At 46.8% G+C, this 23,002-nt stretch overlaps 1 protein-coding gene across 1 annotated transcript in view; it reads right to left on the reverse strand.

Moving 5' to 3' along the window:
- Positions 1-23,002, reverse strand: part of CDH5 (cadherin 5) — a 226,761-nt gene that overhangs the window by 50,242 nt on the left and 153,517 nt on the right. Inside the window, exon 6 of the mRNA XM_085639594.1 lies at positions 6,810-6,997. Coding sequence (XP_085495720.1) covers positions 6,810-6,997 — 188 coding nt within the window. The remainder of the gene's footprint in view (positions 1-6,809; positions 6,998-23,002) is intronic.

The following is a 23,002-nucleotide window of genomic DNA, read 5'->3' on the forward strand; positions in this document are numbered from 1 at the left end:
TTGTAATAGACTGATAGGTAGCTGGAGTCTAATGATAAGTTGCCTTCGGACATGGAGACTGAGACAGTGGGAGAATCCTCCTGTACGAGGCAGAATGTACCAATGTTACATTCAAGGTCTTCCAGATGGTTGCTCTTTTGTTTGGTGTTCAGAAACTGGAGAGTTTGCCTGCTCCCCAAGAATGATTGTTCCTGATTGATCTGTTTGCTGTGAACTGATATCAAGAGTCTACTAGAAGTTTCTTTCATGCTTAAATTATGGCCTGGCAGTTCGGACTGGACTGTTCCCATGAGGTACAGGGTCAAGACTGTTTTGCATATTGCTGGGTCCAAAAAGGGGTGGCACAGTGAGCAAAAGAACAAGGGATTTAACCCAGATCTCTTGACTGGGTGTGAGTGGTTGAAAGGTTTCAGCACTCTGTCCAAAATCTTCTTGAGACAACATCCTCTCTATCATTTCAGTAGAGTCACATTGGCTTCACAGTACTTGAAATGTATTGCTGATGTTACTTACACTTTAAAACAACAATCAAAGGTCTATATGACCAGTGGGGGATCCTCTTTGACAACTTTGCTAGACGATTGAGATTCAGGGATCCCCACTCCATCAGAGCTCTCACAGTAACAATGAAGACATTTAAAGCAAGAGCATGGATATTTGGCCTTCACAGTCAATGTTACTTTGAATTTATGCAGGTCTCCTCTAGTATGAGTGTAGACAGAGTACCCAAGGAAAGTGTTGTTAGAGTTTAAATAAATGAAAGAGTGTCTGTGTGAGGAGGAATATCAGTCACAATGAATAGTAGGAAATGGTCCATTCACAATGAGGTTGGGGCTTCTGTATGTGTACGAAGGGATACTACTGAAGGAATGAAGAGTATAGCATGCATAAAAGGGATGCAAAATTTGAGATAAAATTGAATTAAAGATTGTGTCTGTAACACTCAAAATCCAAAGGAATGCATTTATGAGTCAGACAGTACAATATCACCTGATAGTGAACGTACCTCTGTGATAAATAGTGAGTGAATTCCTATGATAAATGAGGCAATCCTAGTCACATTAACTGGCGGAAAGGTTTTGCAAATTGTCTTTCCAAGTTCAGGCTAACGCTAACAATGCAACCTAATTTGTGTAATTTGATGCATTGGTGAAATATTTCAATCAGGTAAGGCTAGAAAAAGATTTTCTGCAGAAAGCAAACTTCTTGTGGGCAGTGCTTTTTTAACAGTTTGATATGTTGTTCAGATGAGTAAATGCTAGTACAATTAATATGTAAGCTGGTATGATTGTGACTGGTCATGGTAGGGAAAAACAGCATGTACATTCGAGACCCCACATGCATATAATTCAGACACTGAAAATCCAAGATATACTGTGCTTTGTTCTGACCCTCTCTGCTTGAGAGATAAATCCTTTTTTTTAAATATGGACGCAGGAAAATATTGGTCAGTCGTGCACACTGCCTGGAGTGAAAACCTCTTTAGTATGTTCAGGTTGATTGCCCGTCAAAGTCAATAACAGTTAAAACTGAACTTGGCGTGTATGATATTCCAGTTTTAGTTCACTTGCTTTCGGTCCATACCTTATAAAATGAAACAAAAGTGGAAAACCTGTGTCTGTGCCATCCAGTCCCGTAAGTGGCAAACTCTGTATTATATCCTCAAACCAATAAAAACCCAGGGTGCCTCTATCTTTTGCTGGAAGGGCAAACTTCTGGATTGACTGTAATACCTATCTCTTCCACACCAATCTTTTCTTGGTCCCTGTTGGACCTGGCCCTCTCTGCAGGGTCACCCCCAAACGTTTTCCCTTCCTCCTCCATTTTCTTTTTTATAATACAATTTCTTTATTCGCATTTACAGTAAACACATTGCTGTAACATTAGCAAGAAAGTGGAAAGGGGGAAGAAATGGAAGGGAAGCACAGCTTGATGGAGTCACAAGTTCAGTAATACATACTCAGTGGCTGGACCTCAAGAGTTTCCATATATGACAAGGCCAGTTCTATGAAACCGGTAACAGAAAAATTACCCAGCTACCTATTCACTTGTGTCAGAGTGTGGATGTGTGGGATCAATTGCAATTTCAGGGGCAACCCTGTGTAGAGCCTGAGTGGAGGAGGGTATCTCTGGGTGCTAGGTCACTGGCTCCAGGCAGGGGGGGGATGTCTCTTTGTTGTAGCAAAGTTAGCAGAGGTTTTAAAACGTCCTTGGAACGATCGCGTAGCGGCATGAGCTCCCATTAAGTAGATAGTTGCTCCTGACAGTATGACGCGTCTTGTAACCAAACCTCCACAGTGGGGGCTGGATGTCTTACCCAGTGCACGGCCATGCATCGCATGGCCAGGATTAGGAGCATGGCTGTTAGTCAGCCATTTCCTCCGGGGACGTCCTTTATGTAGCCGAGAATGCCGACCAAAGGGGTCTGTGGTAGGGAGTGACCTGTAATATTGTCTACGGTGGTGAATACCCCAGCCTAGTTGTCTGCAATTGATGGACAGTCCCATGCCAAGTGTAAGAAAGAAGCCTGAGAAGCAGCACATCTAAGGCAATGTCACCAAACCCATGTTAATGAGCTGTATCGGAATGTGGTAGAGCCGGTGGAGAAACTTGAAATGTATTAGCCGCAGTCTATAATTATGGGAGAGAGCCACCGATTGGTCACAGCAGTAGAGCCACTGGGCTTCTGTGATAGGAGGGTCAGTGTCAGTCTCCTAGGCTGCGTGCTTACCGCTGGCACCCGGATTGGCGCTGTGGCTTGCATAGTGGCATATAGACACTTATTTGCACGATGAAGGAGTGGTAAGGATGTGCTAAAATATTTGTAGCGTGGAGGAGGTGCATTGAAGGGAAAATGTATCATAAGGCAGGGTGTGCTGGTCCGACAGCACCAGCAGGGGGTAGAAAGTGGTCTCAAGGGTTTAAATTGGCAAAGGTAGCTAGGTGATGGGCACAGGCTCTTGTCTGGGACTCCTCGTCCTATAGGGGTGGCAAAAGGGTATTGCTCCCAATAGGCAGGGACGGTGCTTAGAGGCAAGGGAGTCCAGTGCACATTCTCATACCATCCCAAGCCCAGCGCATGAACTCCACCATGTCTAACACCCCTCGTGGTGGTTTGTACAGCACATAAAGTGCCGTGTTCAGAGGTGGGGGCGCTGCATAATCCGCCTCAATTGCAGTGTGTGGTTTGAATTTCATGGGGAAAAGCCAAAAGTGAGTGTATTGTGCCTGGGCGAAAAAAAGTGCATACAGAGCCACGTCGGGCGCGCGCAAGCCCCCCTGTTCAAGTGATAAAGGGATTATGCCCCATGAGATCCTAGGCTGTCCGCCAGCCCAGATAAGCGCTATGAGACTGGAGTGCAGCCAGTGCAGGAACTGGGCTGTGAGTGGAAGGGGCCCATTTGCAAAGAGGTACAGTAACTTAGGCAGGACTACCATCTTTGCGATAGCTAACCGTCCAGTCACCGATCGTGTCAAGCCGGTCCAAGTTGGGATCCTGTTCTCAAGCCATGCCATGGCACAACTGTAGTTAGCCTGCCAGAGCTCGTCTGGGGTCCAGCTGAGCCAGATGCCTAAGTAGCGGACTGGGTCAATGTATGACTGCAGCAGGTATTCAGAAGAAAATGGCTGTAAGTGGGAAAATAATATATTTAGCCCAAATACCTTGGAGGCCAGAATACCCCCCGAAGCCTTTAATCTAATGAATCATTGGGGCGAGATTCTCCCGCGGTTTCCAAATATACACCGTCAAATCTTCTACATACATCAACACCACAAGACCCCTAGCCATGAATCCGAAACCACAGTGGGCATGGTGTTGCCATAGCTGGGCCGCAAAGGGCTCCATCTCCATGGTGAATAAGAGTGGTTATAATGGGCACCCCTGGTGGGTCCCGCTGGTAATCGGGAGAAGTCCAGACAGAATACCATTAAGCCAAACATGAGTGATAGGGAGAGTGTATAGTAGCTGAATTTGTTGAAGAAAGCGGGCACTGAGGCCGATTCGTACAAGTAGCAGAAAACAGGTTTGGCCATACAAGCAAATCGAAGGCCTTTGTGGAGTCTAAAAGGGCGGCTGCAACAGTAAGTTGAGGGTCCAGGGTATGTATGAGTGTGAATAATATGCAGAGATTGTGTGCAGTGGACCAGCACAGTACAAAGCCAAACTGGTCCGGACGCATAATAGTGGGCATAAACGGGAGGAGGCGATTAGCCACCAGTTTAGTGAAGATTTTGTTGTCCACATTGATTATTGAAAGTGGCCAATATAAGTCCCATCGATCCGCTGGCTTGTTGTGTTTAAGAAGCGACACTATGATTGCCTCCCTCAGGCAGGGCAGTAATGCCCCTACCTTCAAGTAGTCATCATACATAGCTAGTAGGTGAGGAGCTAGTACAGAAGCAGATACTTTATAGAAATTAGTGGTTAGCCCACCCAACCCCGCTGCTTTGTTGCTTGGAAGGCTTTGGATGACCTTCACAATCTCTTCCCTGAACCTAAACCCAGTGAGCACTGTTCAGCCAGAGCAGCTGAACAGTGTTCAGGTACTCAGTCTGCCCCACTGCATCATGTACTGGTGTGACCTCATAAAGCTTAGCGTAGAAGGATAACATTGTTTGCATAAGCCTGGTGTGAGTGATCTGGAGCTCCTGCTTTTCATCCAGTAGCTCCAGCTCAAGGAGGACCAGGGTTTGCAAGGCATACCAGTCTGAGTAACCCAGGCGGTCACCCTCCCCATACCAGAGTGCCGTAGCCACACGGCCACTCATCCATTTTTACTGACCTTGTTTTTGCTGGTTTTAGGACTTTTTGCACTTTACCACTGCTAACCAGTGTTAGTGCTTGTGCTTTCTCCTCTGAACATGGTAACAGTGGCTTACAACCAATTAGAATATTTAATTTACTTAGAAGTCCCTAGTAAAGAGGTACTGCATGTACCCAGGGTCTGTAAATTAAATGCTACTAGTGGGTCTGCAGCACTCACCCACTTAAGTAGTCCTTTAAACATGTCTCAGGCCTGCCATTGCATCCTGTATTTGTGCAGCTTTAAACTTCTATTCTGACCTGGCAAAAGAAAGTTCCTTTTTAATACATATGTCAGCCCTGAACAGCCCACAGTGCAGGGTGCAATGTATTTAAAAAAAAAGGTATGTACTTTTAGGATTTCCATATCCAAGTAGTATAAAGCTCACTACTGCAAGGCCTACCTCTCCCAGAGGATAACATTGGAGTTACCTTATTACTTTTTATAAGTGAAATTTCCAAATGGAACTATGTAACCAGATAAAGTTTGGTGTATCTAGAATTGTAATTCAAAACCCTAACTTATAGTGAAGTCAGATTTTAAATTGTAATTCTCAATATGTAACTTTTAGAAAGTTGGCATTTCCCTGCCATAGCCATTTAGTGCCTGTAGCATGTACCTGGGTCACATGATTGGGTGCAGCTGACAATTGAGCTTTGTGTTTCCCCCTAGAGAGCCACACACAATAGGGAGCTCAAGTGTCCCTGAATGGGCCATCACTGGCAGGATGGGAGGGAGGAGCTGGGTACAGCTCCACTTATCCTTGAATAGGCTGTGTCCTTCCTCCACACAAAGGGCTGCAAACCCCTGTAGTTAGAATTGGACCTGAAACTTAATCTTGCATCCGAGACCCCAGAGTGCTCCAAAGTCTAGTCTGCTGGCCTCCTGATCTGAGCATCAGGGGTATAAAAGGATCCCCAGCATCCTGCACCAGCCCTTGGACCCAGCGGCAGCAATGTAGTGACCCTCAAGTGGTGCCTCTCAGGTCCTGGACATTTGGTGTGGCTCACGGGTACTGACATCAAGCTTTTGAGCTCTTTATAACTGTGAACAGGCCCGTTTGCACCAAGATCTTGCCGCTCGCACCACAAATCAGCTCAAAGCTCTGTCAGCATGACTCTCTGCACTGCAGCATCAGCCAATCGCGGGGACCACCACTGCAAAACTCCAGCAACACCCACCTGTGCAGCCAGGCGGCTTCTCACACTTTGCCAACAGCATCCTGTGAACATCTCCCTGCTCCTCGCGGTCCTCTGCAAAGCGAACAGGACTTTTGGCACAAACTTTCAAAGGTAAACCTTCAGCTGGACTAACCTGGGACTTGTATCCGGCCTGCGCTCCATCACAGTCGGCCTGATCTATTGACTTTGACCCAGTTCAACACGACCAGAAAGCCGTGGTTTGTGCTTTGTGCTTTTAGGCACTATTTTACACATCAACATTAAAAAATTAATTTCTCAGGCTTTACTGATTGGATTTTTGTCGTTTTGGCCCCGTTTTATTTATTACATTTTGCTCTATTTTTCTAACCTGGTGTGGGATATTTTTGTGCGATGTTTTTACTGTTTGAAATATTGCACAAATACTTTACACGTCGCGCTTAAGTTAAGGCTAACTGCTCTGTGTCAAGCTACCAGGGCGTGGAGCACATGTTAATTTGGGGTTTGCTTGAGTCTCACCCTGACGAGGATTGTGGTTGCGGCTTGACCCCGTACCACACCCGAGCCAACCAGTAACAAAATTTCTTACAGTCCACTGTATTTTTCCCTTTAGACCCAGTTTAAGGAACCCTTAATCAACCAGGACCACCAAACTACAAATCTAGTGGTCAACTGAGACCTCTTTGGTATACTGTGGTATGTGACCAATCTCCCAATGTGCCTCCCCAAACCACGTTCTCAACCCCTTTCACCGTTTATGTGTTAACATTGGTAACTAATGAAATTGTTTCCATTAAACATGCACTATTTCCAGACACTATTGAGGGTAGTTGATAAGTAATACCTTTTTTAATCCAATAATTCCTTCGTTAGTAATGGCATTTGTCAGAATTGAAAACGTATCTTCAAATTTTCCATTAACAAAGCTAAATTTGGTTTTCCTGTTTTGTGGCTCGTCTATGTCTTCCACTTTCAATCTGCCAACTTCATCCGACAGCCGAATATTCTCTGGAACACTGAAGGAAAAACGCTCTGCAAACACAAAGGTGAACGTTAAAAGAATATATCCAACCAACACTCAAGAAAATTGTTCTTTTTCACTCTGTTATAGAAGATTTTAAATAAAATGTAGCTGTCAAGATTTCATCAAGGGAAACAAGGAAGAGACATCAGTGCAAGACCCTCTGGAATCATACCGACACATTGAAATTCATGAGAGAGATTGAAAACTGTGGCGGACCAGGCAGTCAGTTGTAGGTGAAGGCCAGGTTAAAGGTTACCATTCCGTGGGGTCAGAAGTAGCAAGATGGGTCCTGGCAGCTTCTAGAATGTTGTATGGCCCCCTCTCCTGGTAAACAGTGCTTGTCAGTGTGAATCCATCTCAAGGATCCGGTAAGTAATTTATGACCTTTTCACAATGCTTTATATTTTAATGGTACTTAATTCCTGCCATAATATATTTTTTTATAAAACTTTTTATTAAACAATCATCGACTTGATCAATATATGATACATCACAATAATGTAATATTTTTCTTATTCAGGCATGTATAAAGGTAATATCATCATAACATTACCTACACTGTGGGGTAATTCAGGGTGAGGGTATGTCATCCGGGTCTGTATGTAGTGGAGGGGTACAAATATTCCCTCTGTATCGATTCCACGATCCCCATATCCGATACCATTTTTTGGGACATCCCCTGGCCACATGAACTGTCTTCTCGCGGAACATGCACCAGTCAGTGTTAACCTTCCAGTCTTTAAGCACTGGAGGGGCCGCCGCCCCCCAAGCCTGCGCAGTGTTCCTTTTTGGCGATCATGAAGCCAAGAGTGGCCCATTGAGTTTGGCATACGTTTAAGTCGGTGGGTTCCCATATGTTAAGCAAGCATCCGTGCACCTCTGGGAGCAAGGGGTTCCCCAGGACTTCTCCCACCACCCAATGAACTGCACTTCAGTAGGCCTGGATGAGCGAACATTCCCAAATGATATGTAGAAAGGTACCCAGCTGACCACATCCCCTACAGCATTCCCCATCAACACCAGTCTCGGTCCTGTCATGTAAATTCTGTGTAGTACTTTTAGCTGCACCAGTCGCAGTCTGGCGGGGATAGTGACCACCATGGGGGAGGATACAGCCTCCTGCCAGTCCTCGTCATCCAGCTCAACACCATCTGCCGTCCACTTCTGTCAAAGCTGTATGAGAGGGTCCTCCATGTTATTTATAAGCTTGCTATAAATGAGGGAAATTGATTTCTCGGGGCGATACCCATCCAGTATCCTATTTTCCAGTGGGGAGGCCTCAGGGGGGGTAGAACCTTTGGGGAAGATCAAGCGCAGGGCGTGACAAATTTGTCTGTAACAAAAGTGTTCTGAGCCGGCTAAATCGTGTTGTTCCTGTAGGGAGGCGAATGTTTTTATGTCCCCTTTTTCCCACATGTCCTGAACGCGAGAGATCCCTATCATGTCCCATTTACCATAGGTGTCCCAGCTGGGAGGAGTCCCAGAGGGGGGCTGCCAAAGTCAACCTTCCCTCCCATCCAAGCGATCTAGTGGCTGTGAGCCAGACTGCAATTGAGTGTCCAGTGGGGCCAGATAGTGGGGGTCGAGTCGGTTTGGAGTATAGCGGTCTGTTGTAATTCCCGCCGGGAGCAGCCACCTGTCCATTCGATAGCTCGGATCCTCAGCGGACCCATAGGTACCGTGATTGATAGCTGACCGGTGTGCGCCCAGTAATATTTCTTAATGTTGGGGAGGGTGATACCTCCATCGTACCATTTCAGCGTCAACTTGTTAAGGGCAATGCGTGGATACCCGTTCCACAGAAGCTCCCTCTGTAGTCGCTCAATCTCTTCAAAATAAGCAGGGGGGACAATGTCCAGAGAGTTCTGAAGAGCATAAAGGAAGCGGGGGAGGGACATCATTTTAAAAAGTGCGGCCCACCCCAAGAGGGATAGCGGGAGAGTCTTCCAACTAGCTATATCCAGTTGCAGTCGTCGGAGGGGGGGGGGAGGAGATTATTGTGATATCGGAGAACGGAGTCCAGGGAAACAAAGATACCAAGGTATTTAAACCCTGATGTAGCAATTTGGATTGGGCAGTTGGGTGGTAGGTTTGACACCCCACCGTACAGTGGGTACAGGTGGGATTTGGTCCAGTTAATTGTAAACCCGGAGAATCTACCGAATAATGCCAGTATATCTAACAATACTCGGGGGTTGGTGAGATACAGTAAGATGTCGTCGGTATATAAGGAGAATCGATCCTCCCAATCCGCCGACCAGCTGAATCCTCTGACAGATCTTGTCGAATCCAAGCTGCAAGCGTATCCAATGCCAGGGTGAACGAAAGGGGGGAGAGCGGACAACCCTGACGGGTACCCCGGCCAAGCGAGAAAGTGTCTGATTGTTTATTGTTGACTACGACCTTGGCCAGAGGCGCCTTGTACAGGAGGCGAACCCAGCCCATGAATTCCTCCCCGAACCCCAGCTTACGGAGCGCGGCTAAGAGGTAGGGCCATTCAAGCATACCGAAGGCCATGGTGGCATTTAAGGAGACCAAGACTGCCGGTTCGCGGATCATGTTCGCCCTACCCAGCACGCTGTGTACACAGCGAAGATTTAGCGCCGTGCTTCTACGCGGAGAAATCCAGACTGATCTGGGTGGGCAAGGGACGATATGACCTTTACAAGATGATTAGCGAGGACTTTCACAAGGATTTTTGGCTGGGCATTAAGTAAGGAAATAGGCCGGTATGAGGAACAGTCTGTTTTTGTTTTCCCGTCTTTGTGAATAACTACTATATTAGCGATACGCTGGTCAAGAGGGAGCGTTCCCGACTCTCTGCTCTCCTCAAACATAACTTTGAGGTAAGCCGATAACTTGTTCGAGCAGTGTTTATACATTTCTATGGGTATCCCATTGGGTCCAGAGGCCTTCCCAGATTGAAGTGACCTGATGGCCGAAGCTATTTCATCCGCGGTCAGCGGACTGTCTAACAGTTGTTTGTCTGCCGGAGCGAGTATGGGCATTCTAATGTCCCTCAAGAGCTCCGCAGATTCCTCCTCAGTGTGAGGCATCTCTGCCCTGTAAACCGCCTCAAAATGGGCGGCGAATTGAGAGGCTATGGCCTGGGGATCCGAGATGTCAGCTCCGTGGGTGTCTCGAAGGGTCGGGACCAATCTATTCGCCCATTCTCGCCTGTCCAACCAAGCTAGCAGCCTCCCCGCTTTGTCACCCATATCACAGAGTCTCCCGAGCTTTTCCTGAGCCATGGTGCGAGCCGTTTCCGTGACAAGGGTTTTGTATTCTAACTGCTTAAGCCGGAGCAAGTGGCGCGCCTCCGGGGAGTCGCCGTCCACCAACTCCTCCTCGAGCCGCAAGATCTCTGCTTCCATGTCAGAGACCTCTTTCTGCTGCTTCCGCTTGTGTCCCGAAATCAAGGACAGGGCCTCCCCTCTGGTGACTGTCTTAAAGGCCTCCCAGAGTGTCAGGTTAGAGGACACCGTACCCATGTTTTCTGTAAAATATCTATCAAGGGCAACTAGGAGCTCTTTCCGTATTTTAGGGTTACAGAGGTGCCAGGAGTTAATAGGGGCGATGCGACCTACTCGCGAGTTATCAAGGATGAAGTGAACCCAAATTGGTGAGTGGTCGGAAATGCCCATAACCAGGTGATGGACCGCCCCAACATGTGACGTTTGGGAGCTGTGGACCAGGATGTAATCCAGACGAGAGGAGCTATGGTGGGCCCCTGAGTAGAAAGTGTACTGCCTCGTTTCGGGGTTGAACGCGCGCCAGATATCTGTCAAACCCATGGCCTCCAGCAAGCCTGGCAAGCCATGGGAGGAGGGTCCCAGGTCGCGCGGGGGGTGTCGATCCAGGTCTCCGAGCACACAGAGTTAAAGTTGTCCCCCAGTATCAGCAGGCCCTCGGGCAGTGACAATAGAGTAGTGCGGATGTCCTGGAATGTTGTTGATTGGAGCCCAGGTGTGACATAAATAGAGAGCAGCGTAAAGATTCCACCCTCCCAGAAGCCATATATACCCTCGTAACGACCTCTATCGAGTGTCCAGGTGGATTCCAAACTAAGGGAGAAGTGCTTTCCGGACCATAATACCCACCACTCTTGAGCCGGTAGTAAAGCCTGAATGTGCCAATAGCGTGTAACCGTATCGGTCCAGTGCTCTTCAGGTGTGGCCCTTAAGGTGAGTTTCCTGGAGGAGCACAACATCCGGGCCCTGTTTCCTGATATACTGAAGGACTACACTCCGTTTAATTTTGTCCCCCAGCCCGTTGACATTCCAGCTCAGAATTTTAACACTCTTCCCCCAGTGTGTATACATGAGAATCATATTCAATCTGTATCGCCTTTGTTGTGCCTGTATTCATACGTCGATGCTGCAAAAAAGAAACCATAACAAACTCCCCCACCCATAACCCTACCCACCAACAACCCCCCTCCCTGTAACCCTGCCCCATGGACACGAAACTGCCCATGCCAACTAACAGAGTGCCTGTCGCCCAATTCTAAAACTACAAACAACAACTAAAGGTAGAAAAAAGGAGATGGGCCAGTAATCTGTCCCCCCAACACAACTAAATATCATTATATTCCAGAGAGTCCACCTTTGAGTCTTCCCCCAGCTGTGAAAGGAGCCCAGCTGGATCCCATCTAGTGACTAATCCCCAAGGTCTCATTAAATAACCCAAGGTGTACAAAGAGAACCGAGATTACCAATGTCTCTCAACCCCTGCCATCTTCATCGCCGCCCTCAGAGTCCTTACCAATTCGACTGTCCAGCCAGTCCGCCACCACCTCCGGGCTGTCAAAGAACCATGCTTGTCCCCAAGATTCCACCCGGAGGCGAGCCGGGAACATCATGGCGTACTTGAGTCCCTTCTCTCTAAGTTGTTTCTTTACTGCCATAAACGTTCGGCGCTGTCTCTGTACTAGCTGCGTGAAGTCAGGAAAAAAGGTTATGGTGGCATTCTCGTAGCGGAGTGGGGGTGCAGTTCTCACATATTGCAGGATTGCGTCCCTGAAGTTCAGAACTCGGGCGATAAGGGGGCGCGGTGGCGCACCCAGCTGGGGTTGGCACCCGGGGACCCGGTGTGCACGTTCAATAGTGAAGAACTTTCCCAATCCCTTGGGTTTGAGGTGGTTCAAAATAAGGTCCTCTACAAACAGGTCCGGTGCAGGTCCTTCCGATTTTTCGGGCACTCCAAGAATGCGGACGTTGTTGCGTCGGGAGCGGCCTTCGTATTCATCCAGTTTGCGCGCTGTCACCACACAGGAGGATCTGAGATCTTGTACCTCCCGCTGGAGCAGGGACACATCCTCCGTAAGACTTGCTGTCTTGATGTCCAGGGTTTTGACTTTCTCATTTATTTTCATGAGATCCGCCGTATGAGATTGACATCGATGGAGATCGTGTCCACGGAAGACTTGATCCTGCTGATAGCTGCCATGACATCCACCAGCGTGAGTTCTGGAGCGGCGTTCTCTGAGTCACCCACAGCTTTAGAAACGAGGCGTGAGTCAGAGTGCGAACCCTTAGGAAGGGCGTAGCGGTCCAGCTTGTTGGACTGAAGTTGCTTGGAGGTTCTGGGACCCTGGGCCGGGCCCCTATCTGCATCCTGTTTACCAGTCATTGTGCCTTCACCTTCGAGAGACCCCCATCTTCGTCGTCGCCAGTACCACCCCAGCTGAGGTGAGGGGGACAAGGAGGAGAGCGAGGGGCAGACAAGGTCCTTCTGGTGTCCTGTCTAGGTCACAGGGGCGGATGAGTGGGACTCCAGAGAAGAGCTGCCTGAATAGCACCGGTTGTACAGCGAACGATGCCTCGCTCCCTACCCCTGGTGCGGTCTTCAAATCCCAGCCACCACTCCGCGATCCCGAGTAGATCACCCCCGGGCGGGAGCAAGCAACACAAGTAAGTTCAAGGCAAGCAGCGACAAGGACGCCAGGGCAGTGATGTAGTTCCCAATGGGTAATTTAGGTCCGCAATGCAGTCTAGTAGGCCCCAGGAGCACATCCAGGCCCACACGTGCAGACAGGATTATGGAGGGCTAGGAGTCAATCAAGGCACCATCTTCCGAAGTCCCAGTCAACACGGGTCCCAAGATGGATCAAAGCTGTGGGGGCGCATCCATAGTGTCCATCGAGCACCCACACAAGCAGCAGCAGCACACAGTGAGGGCAATGGAGTAAGAGGGGGTTTCGCCCCGGTCGTCATCCCCACCTCCAGCAGTGTATGCCAGTCGCCACACGGGGTCCCAACCAGCACAGGCCCCCAGGGGGGGGGACCAGCTGCCGATCGCATCTCTCTCCCACAGCTGACACACCTGCAGGATATGAGGCCAGGCAGCCGGGCGGGCAATACAGGCTGCCACGCGAGGGGGCCCACCTTCAAGGCCCCGATCACGCCCCCGGTCGATGCACCACAGCAGGAGCACAAGCGCTTCTTGCCTCAGGAGGGGGGGGCACAGCCACAGGGATGGTAACACTACCGCGGCACCTAACAGAGGCTTCCGGTGCTTCCAATCTATATGGCCCCCTCCGGCCGGCGATTTCCAGCCCGTCCACCCCGCGATGCAGCGCTTCCGGCGGGCAGGGCCTCCAACGTGGGTCCCACGGGCCCCAAATCTCAGGACCTGTATCTTTGGCTCCCAATGCTGCAGGAAGATTGGAGTTGCCTCCGGCAGCACCGATTGGTCACTTTTTTCTGGCGAGGTGTCACTGGTGCAGGATGAAGTTCAGGATGAGTGTGTCGAAGGGACTTGAGGGCGGATCCGAGGCACTAGGCGACCATCTTGGTCCAATGCTGGGCCACTCTCCTCCTGCCATAATATTGATCTGCTGTCTGTAAAACTAGGACTCTGCCCAGACCCCGACACTACCCTCTGCCACAATTACCTGTGCAAGTACTGAGGGATCGTCCTGTGGTGTCAGAAGGCAGGCGAGCAATTTTCTCCCTCTCTTTCCTCCCCAAAATCTATTTTTCCCCACCAGACCTTTTCTTGAAGTAATTATGTTACTCTGCCTCCAGAGAACTCTATTCAGGAAGATTGGTGGATTCATTTCTGAATCCTGTGTTCCGTATTCCATTGCAGGATGGGTGCATTCCTGACATTAGCAAAACAGTACTGGAAATAATAATCTATAATTGTTGATAATGATTATATATATATATATATATATATATATATATATATATATATATATATATATATATATAAGTTACAGTTACTCTATGCATGACATTTACAGGAAGCAGATTATTCAGGTCTGATTTAGAAGAATGTGTACATAAATGTGATGCAGAATGCACATACTATTTTTTCTTCAGGAAGCAACCAAAGAAATATTGTTTACCACTTATATTACCTACTGGCGGTCGCCAGTAGGTAGTTATAGTTAGGATTTATTATCCATAGGAAATCCGCAACAGTCTATTTGGAATAACTTTGGCGCAAGTTGACGAATCTTCGCGAAATTTTCAAAACTTGTGGCCTGCTCCGATCCGCTCCTATCCTGAAAGTCTCGGGTGATTCGTCAAGTGGGGGCCGAGAAAAAAGGGGGGTCCCAAAACGTGTTTTCCCCATGCAATTTTCCATAGGGATCGTTAGTCGCAGCTACAGCCCGAACTGCTGAATGGAATTGCACCAAATTTGGCAAAAAGGTAGCCCTTGGTTCACACTCGTGCCTTTTGGTTAAATGGTGTAAATCCGTTCAGTGGTTCCTGAGAGATTAAAAAAAAATATATATATGTATATATATATATATGTGTGTATATATATATATATATATATATATATATTATTTTTACCTACTGGCAGTCGCCAGTAGGTAGATATAGTTAGGACCTATTTTCCATAGGAAATCCGCAACATTCTATTTGGAATAGCGTTGGCGCCGATTGACGAATCTTCGTGAAATTTTCCAAACTTTTGGCCAGCTCCGGTCCGCTCCTTTCCTGAAAATTTCACGGTGATTCGTCAAGCGGGGGCCAAGAAAAAAAGGGGGTCCCAAAACGCGTTTTCCCCATGCATTTTCCCATAGGACCTTTTGACGCAGCTACAGCCCGAACTGCTGAACGGAATTACACCAAATTTGGCAAAGAGGTAGTCCTCAGTTCAGACTCGTGCCTTTTGCTTAAATGGTGTAAATCCGTTCAGTAGTTCCTGAGAAAATTAGAGTTAAAAGTACATATATATCTATGGCCTCGGAGGATCTTCGCACCCTCCCCGCACCCTCCCGAGCACGAGCTGTATGCTAATTGGCTGCCAACACTCTGAATCAGGAAGTGTTGGCAGCCATCTTATGCCTCAGTAGAACCGAGGCACAAGAAAAACAAAAAAAAAGGCGCAAAACGTGACAAGGGGGCAGGGTAGAAACACCCTGACCCCCTAGGAGTGCTCAGGGGGTCCCACAAGGACCCCCAAGGCCAAAAAGAAACACGCCACGCGGCCCCCTTCCCGACGCATACTGGCACATACTGGAGGTACCTCATGGGTTAGTTGGCCCCCAGGGGACCGCAGCATTGAAGAGGAATTAATTCCCCAACTTAAAACGCGCCACAGGGCGTGTTTGCACACGTCACCTCAGGCCCCGCCCCCTTCCTTCACCATTGTACAAATATTCCTCTAAAATCAGCCGAACTACGAATTACGATTTACTCACCTGTTATCTGGAGAGAACCCAGGGCTGCATCTTTTAGCTTAGCACTGACCCTGAAAAGTAATTCTAAGCTTACTTACCAGTAACTTGTATTTCCTTCCATAGGAATCCATTGTGTGGTTTTCACCAGAAAAGTTTCTAAGTGTCTATTTTCACAAACTAAAAATATTCCTAAAAAATCGTCTGTATGACTTAAACACATTCTTGCAACTGTTTACAGGAGATTCACCAGTGCTGGATCCAGGATCCACCACTGAGTAAGAAAAAGTAACGATAACACTACTTACCTGCTAAGTGAATTTTCTGCGATAGGATAACATTGGTGATTCTATGTGAAAAAATGTCTGTGTCACCTTTTATAATACAATAATATTCCTTAAAAATCACTACTGTAACCAAAACGCTTTTACTCAACTGTTTACAGGAGATGTCCAAGGACTGAATCTAGGATCCAGTCCTGTGGTTAGAAAAGTAATCCATAAAGTAACTAATTGCATTTGACTAGAAATTCACATTGAGCTCAATGTTGCATTGTGTTTGAAATTGTGGTGCCCATTGCAACAACTGTAACTACTGTACTTAAAAGTCTATTGCCTATTTGCAAAGTATTTAAACTAAAGTAATTCATTCTGAGAAAGTATGTTTTGAAATGTAATGTATAATGTAATTTAAAAAAATATATCTAAAAATAAATAGTTTAAAAAATGTAGTAAATCAGTATCAAGAAAATCAGTATAATAATTAATACATTAAAAATTGTCATTTACAAAACCTCTGAAATTGACTGAAAAAAACATAGGTTTCAGGCCTGATATAGTTAGGAATTAGCATTTAAAAAACCTTTGAAATTCACAGAAAAAAACATAGGTTTCAGGCCTGATATAGTTAGGAATTAGCATTTAAAAAACCTTGGAAATTCACTGAAAAAACAATAGGTTTGATGGGTGTTATAGTTAGCTGGACATTTCACTCGAACAAAACTATTGAAATTCCTCCAATATAGTTAGTTGTACTAACTACATCTCGCGCGTCCGCAATCCACTGCTGACGATGTCACATATTACATCATTCATGACATGGTCAGTGACATCTCAAATGACATCACTGATGACATCATCCAGTGAATGTGGTTTGGTTCATTATTTAAATATGTATTATATATGTATAGCAATTTGCATTGAAAAATGAGTGTATATATATATATATATTAATGGATGGAGAATTTATTAGCAGTGTGATTGACTGTTTACTTGACTAATTTATAGTGTCTCACTAAATATATTGGATAGTGACTAAACTGTGTGAATATCTGTATCACTTTGTCAGTTGTGTGTAAACTGCTGTACCAGTTGGTTACTAGCTACGTGAAAATCTATATTAGTTATACATTAGTTAACTGAGTATTTGTATGGGAGAGTGAATGTGTGTGTGGTTCGGTGGGGGGGTGTGACAGCCCAAAGATGTGTGAATAGTTGATTCAGTAGGCATATGAAGTTAAAACTACATGTTATAACAGTTGTTTGGGTGAGTGAATATCTTTATGGGTGTGGTGATGAGCCAATATATGTCTCAATTGTACATGTCCAACAAACTAGAAAAATAAAAGGCAGTGTATGTGACAGTTGTTGTATATAAATAACTATACCTAAGACTCAGTGATTGTATGAGTGACTGTATGGATAACTGTATACTTGTAATAGGGATTTTATAACACACTAAGTATGAGTTACTATCTATATCAATACATGAAGTGGTGTTTGTATAATTGTGTAGCTGACTAAATGTAAGTATGATTCATTGTTTGGATAAGTGAGTAGGATGACTGCATGAGTGATTAGGATGTGTGCTGGTGTGTAATGTCGATATAGGTGTATAAGTATATTTGATAGTGTTCTATTGATCATTGACAGCATGTATGAGTGAATCTATAGGTAAGTGATTAGATGTGTGTGTAGATCTAGGAATCACCGAGTGGGTTTTTAGAAACTTGTATTGGTGTGTCAATGGATTCAAATATGGTACTCTGTATTTTACAGTGAGTGATGACAGGTTATACTAGTGTATGATGAGGTGTATCTGATTGTCAAGTGGATGATGTCATCAGTGATGTCATTTGAGATGTCATCAGTGATGTCACTGACCATGTCATGAATGATGTAATATGTGACATCGTCAGCAGTGGATTGCGGGCGTGCGAGTTATAGTTAGCAGAACTAACTATAACGGATGAATTTCTATGGTTTTGTACGAGTGAAATGTCCAGCTAACTATAACACCCCTGAAACCTATGGTTTTTCAGTGAATTTCTAAGGTTTTTTAAATGCTAATTCCTAACTATAACGTGCCTGAAACCTATGGTTTTTTCAGTGAATTTCTAAGGTTTTTTAAATGCTAATTTGTAACTATAACGTGCCTGAAACCTATGTTTATTTCAGTTAATTTCTAAGGTGTTTTAAATGCTAGTTTCTAACTACGCCTACAGAGGTAGGACATGTGAAGAAAGAAGAAAAAACACACAGAAAGAAGAAAAAGAAATGCAGAAAGAAGCAAAAGAAGTCCACAAAGACGAAGAACAGTGCAGGAAGAAGGAAGACATGCTGAAAGAACAAACAGAGGAGCAGAAAGAGGCCTTGTTGCAAAATCATCCAGTACCCTCAACTTTTTCAGATGGGTACTGGTGGTAACTGACTCTGACTAACCAGTCCTAGAGCCAGTGCTATGCTAAAAGACACTTAGAATACAGTTAAAACACCTACATACACTAGGGAACACTATGCGTTGGGGTACCCCTGTGATTAGAATGACCTCCTCTGTAAGCCCCTAGTACATAATAGGGCAGGGGGATTAAAACTACCTCTTAAAACGCGCCACAAGGCGCATTTGCACACTGGTGAAGGGGGGGCTGAGCTGACGTGTGCAAACACGCCCTGTGGCCGTTTTAATTTGGGGGATAAAGTCCCCTTGAATACTGAGTGTCCCTTGGGTCCAACTAGCTCACCAGGTATCTCCAGTTAGCGCCACAGAGCTGCGTTGCAGAGAGGTGTAAAAAGTGGCATGGCCTGGACCACCTCTCTGCAACGCAGCGGCGATTAATGGAAGCACCTGGTGGGCTAGTTGGCCCCAGGGGCCCTCAGGATTGAAGGGGAATTAATTCCGCAGCTTAAAAGATGCCACAGGGCGTGTTTGCACATGTCACCTCAGGCCCCGTTCCCTCCCTTCACCACTGTGTAAACGCGCCCTATGTCCGTTCTAAGTTGGGAAATTAAGTCCCCTTGAATCCTAAGGGTCCCTAGGGTCAAACTAGCCCACTAGGTACCTCCAGTAAGGGCCACAGAGCTGCGTTGCAGAGTGGTGTAAAAAGGGGCGTGGTCTCTAAACACCTGTCTGCAACGCAGCTCCCTGGCGCATACTGGAGATATCTGGTGGGCTAGTTGGCCATCTGGGACACTCCGTATTGAAGGGGAATTAATTCCCCAACTTACAACTCGCCAGGGGGCGCGTTTGCACAATGGTGAATGAAGGGGGCTGGGCCTGAGGTGACATGTGTGCAAATACGCCCTGTGGCGCATTTTAATTTGGGGAATTAATTCCTCTTCAATCCTGAGGGTCCCTGGGGACCAACTAGCCCACCAGGTACCTCCAGTATGCGCCAGGGAGCTGCGTTGCAGAGAGGTGTTCAGAGGCCATGCCCCTTTTTACAACACTCAGCAACGCTGCTCCATGGTGCTTACTGGAGGTACCTGATGGGCTAGTTGGCCCCCAGGGACCATCAGGATTGAAGAGGAATTAATTCCAAAACTTAAAATGCGCCACAGGATGTGTTTGCACACATGTCACCTCTGGCCCCGGCCCCTCCCTTCACCACTGTGCAAACGCACCCCGTGGCGCGTTTTAAATTGGGGGATTAACCCCCCTTGAATCCTGAGGGTCCCTGGGGTGCAACTAGCCCACCAGCTACCTCCATTAAGCGCCACAGAGCTGCGTTGCAGAGAGGTGTGAAAAGGGGCGTGGCCTCAAAACACCTCCCTGCAATGCAGCCCCCTGGCGCATACTGGAGGTTCCTGGTGGGCTAGTTGGCCCCCAAGGACCCCCAGTTTCCAAGGGGAATGAATTCCCCAATTTAAAACACGCCACAGGGCGCGTTTGCAGAGTCTTTTTGTGAGGGGGCGGGGCCTAGGGACGATCGCGTGTCTATTTAAAAAAAAAAAGAAATTGGAAAGGGGGTCTCTGTGGCCCCCCTTCCTTTTAATTTTTGGGGCCCTGGGGACCCCATCCCCCAGGGCCTGACCCCCTATTTAAATTAAAAATAATGTATTTACGGGAAGGGGGCCGCGTGGCCCCCCTCCCTTGGCCAATTCCGGGCCCCGGGGACCCTATCCCCGGGGCATGGCTAATTTTTAAAAATATTTTTATGGAGGGGGGCATGGCCCCCCTCCCGGGCCACTTCTGGCCCCGGGACCCCATACCCCAGGGCCTGGCCACCTCCGTTGGTGACCGTGGGGGCGTCCCCAATCCCCCCACGGTCCCAGCCGGCTGTCCGCCTCCTGCGGGAGCCGGCATTGCTTTTCCACTTGGGGAGCAGCAAACATGCTGCTCCCCATGTGGAAAAGCAATCTGCTTTGCTTCATTGAAGCAAAGCAGTTTGCAATGACAGGTTGGGAGCCGCGAGGCTACCGCCCTGTCACTGCAAACTATAGTGTCCCAGGGGTGGGCACCCCGGGACACTGCAGGAGCTGGCCCTGGGGGGTGGCAGTCCCCAGGGCCATGACAAGGCTCCAGGAGGGGGGCCTCGCGGCCCCCCTCCCACTTAATTTAAAGCCCCGGGAGGTGGTGGTCCCCGGGGCTTGGAGGTCCGTAACGGACCCCCTATGTTAAATATTTAGTGCCCCAGGGAGGTGGCGGTCCCCGGGGCATGTGGGGGGGCTCAAGCATTCCCACACAGGTTTTTTTTTTTTTTAAAGCCCCAGGAGGTGGCAGAGCCCGGGGCTGCGGGGCGGGGGCAATGAGTCCCCTGCATATATTATCACAAAGCCCCGGGGGGTGGCAGTCCCCGGGCTTGGGGGGGGCCTTTGAGCCCCCCCACCTATGTATATTAAAGCCCCGGGGGTGGCGGTCCCCGGGGCTGGGGGGAGCTGAGAGACCCCCATAATTCAGTAAAGCCCCGGGGGGTGGCGGTCCCCGGGGCTGGGGGGCCCCTCTGTGCCCCCCTTTCAAATATGCATATTGCCCCCTGGACTTGGACCCCCCGGGGTCTAATTAAAAATGAAGTGCGGAAGCCAGCGCATCCTTTTTTTTTTTTTTTACTGCGAGATGCGCGGATCCTAAGCGCATCCCGCGATTTAAAAAAAATATATTTTTTTTTTTTGGCCTTGGGGGTCCTTGTGGGACTTCCTTAGCAGGCCTAGGGGTTCAGGTTGTTTCTACCCTGCCCCCTTTTTGCGTTTTTTGTGTTTTTTTTCACTGCTTTCTTGTGCCTCGGTTACTGCCAACACTTCCTGGTTTGAAGTGTTGACAGCCAATTAGCATAACGCTCGTACTCGGGAGGATCCGCGGCCCTAGATATATCTATCTTTATACTTTTTAATAACTCAAGAACTACTGAACGTATTTACACCATTTAACCAAAAGGCACGAGTGTGAACCAAGGGCTACCTCTTTGCAAAATTTGGTGTAATTCCGTTCAGCAGTTCGGGCTGTAGCTGCGACTAATGGTCCCTATGGAAAATTGCATGGGGAAAACCCGTTTTGGCACACCCTTTTTTCTCGGCCCCCGCTTGACGAATCACCCCGAGACTTTCAGGATAGGAGTGGACCAGAGCGGGCCACAAGTTTTAAAAATTTCGCGAAGATTCGTCAACCGGCGCCAAAGTTACTCGAAATAGAATGTTGCGGATTTCCTATGGATAACAGGTCCTAAGTATAACTACCTTCTGGCAACTGCCAGTAGGAGATATATATATATATATTTTATCTACTAGCGGTCGCCAGTAGATAGTTATAGTTAGGAACGAGTTCCCATAGGAAATCTGAAAATTCTATTTTGAATAACTTTGGCGCCGGTTGACGAATCCTCGCGAAATTTTCAAAACTAATGGGGCGCTCCGCTCAGCTCCTACCCTGAAAGTCTAGGGGTGATTCGTCAAGCGGGGGCTGAGAAAAAAGGGGGGTCCCAAAATGCATTTTCCCCATGCATTTTCCCATAGGACCTTTAGTCGAAGATACAGCCCGAACGGCTGAACAGAATTACTTGAAATTTGGCAAAGAGGTAGTCCTTAGGTCAGGCATGTGCCTTTTGCATATATGGTGTCAATCTGTTCAGTACTTCCTGAGAAAATTGCAGTTAAAAGTACATAAATATCTATATGCGCGCACGGTGCACGCACGGTGCACGCACCAAATGTGCGCGAGCGTAATTCTGATTGGTGGTTAGATGTCAGTCAACATTCGAATCGGTCGAAATCAGGAAGTGTTGGACGCCATTTTCTGTGTCGCAGTGAAAAAGAAAGGTGGAGAACGTGAAAAGGGGGCAGGGTAGAGAGTTCCTGACCCCCTAGCCTTTGTCAGGGGGTCCCTGAAGGACCCCGAAAGATGAAAAAAACATTGTTTTTTTTTTTTTAAATCGCGGGGGGCATTTAAACATTTTAAACTGTTTAAGTTTATGGAAAATATTAACTATGCTGTTCAACTTTATCCAAATAAAAAAAAAAAGAGCTGAGCCATTCCATATTACAGGATACAGTCAATCTATAACTATATACATAGGTAGTTTATTGTAAAATAAATATATAAAAAATATAATAATACATACATAAATTAGCATTTAAAAAACCTTACAAATTCACCCAAAAAAAACATAGGTTTCACACACGTTATAGTTAGAAATTAGCATTTAAAAAACCTTGCAAATTCACTGAAAAAAACATAGGTTTCACACATGTTATAGTTAGCTGGACATTTCACTCGTAAAAAAAATTGAAATTCCCCCGTTATAGTTAGTTCGGCTAACTATAACTCGCGCGACCGCAATCCACTGCTGATGACGTCACATATTACATCACTCATGACATGGTCAGTGACATCACTCATGACATCACTGATGATATCTCAAATGACATCACTGATGACATCATCCAGTGAATGTGTCTTTCTGAAAAATAAATATTTTTTATATATGTATATCTAAAGGTTAATGGAAGAATAAATGGGTAAATAAGTGTCTAAATGGATGTTTTTTTTGTAAAATTAATTGTATAACTGACTTATTAACAGTATCTTAGTGAATACAGTGATGTAATATGTGACGTCATCAGCAGTGGATTGCGATCGCGCGAGTTATAGTTAGCTCAACTAACTA

This window comes from Triturus cristatus, chromosome 12 (genome assembly GCF_964204655.1).
Source record: "Triturus cristatus chromosome 12, aTriCri1.1, whole genome shotgun sequence".
Classification (NCBI taxonomy): Eukaryota; Metazoa; Chordata; class Amphibia; order Caudata; family Salamandridae; genus Triturus; species Triturus cristatus.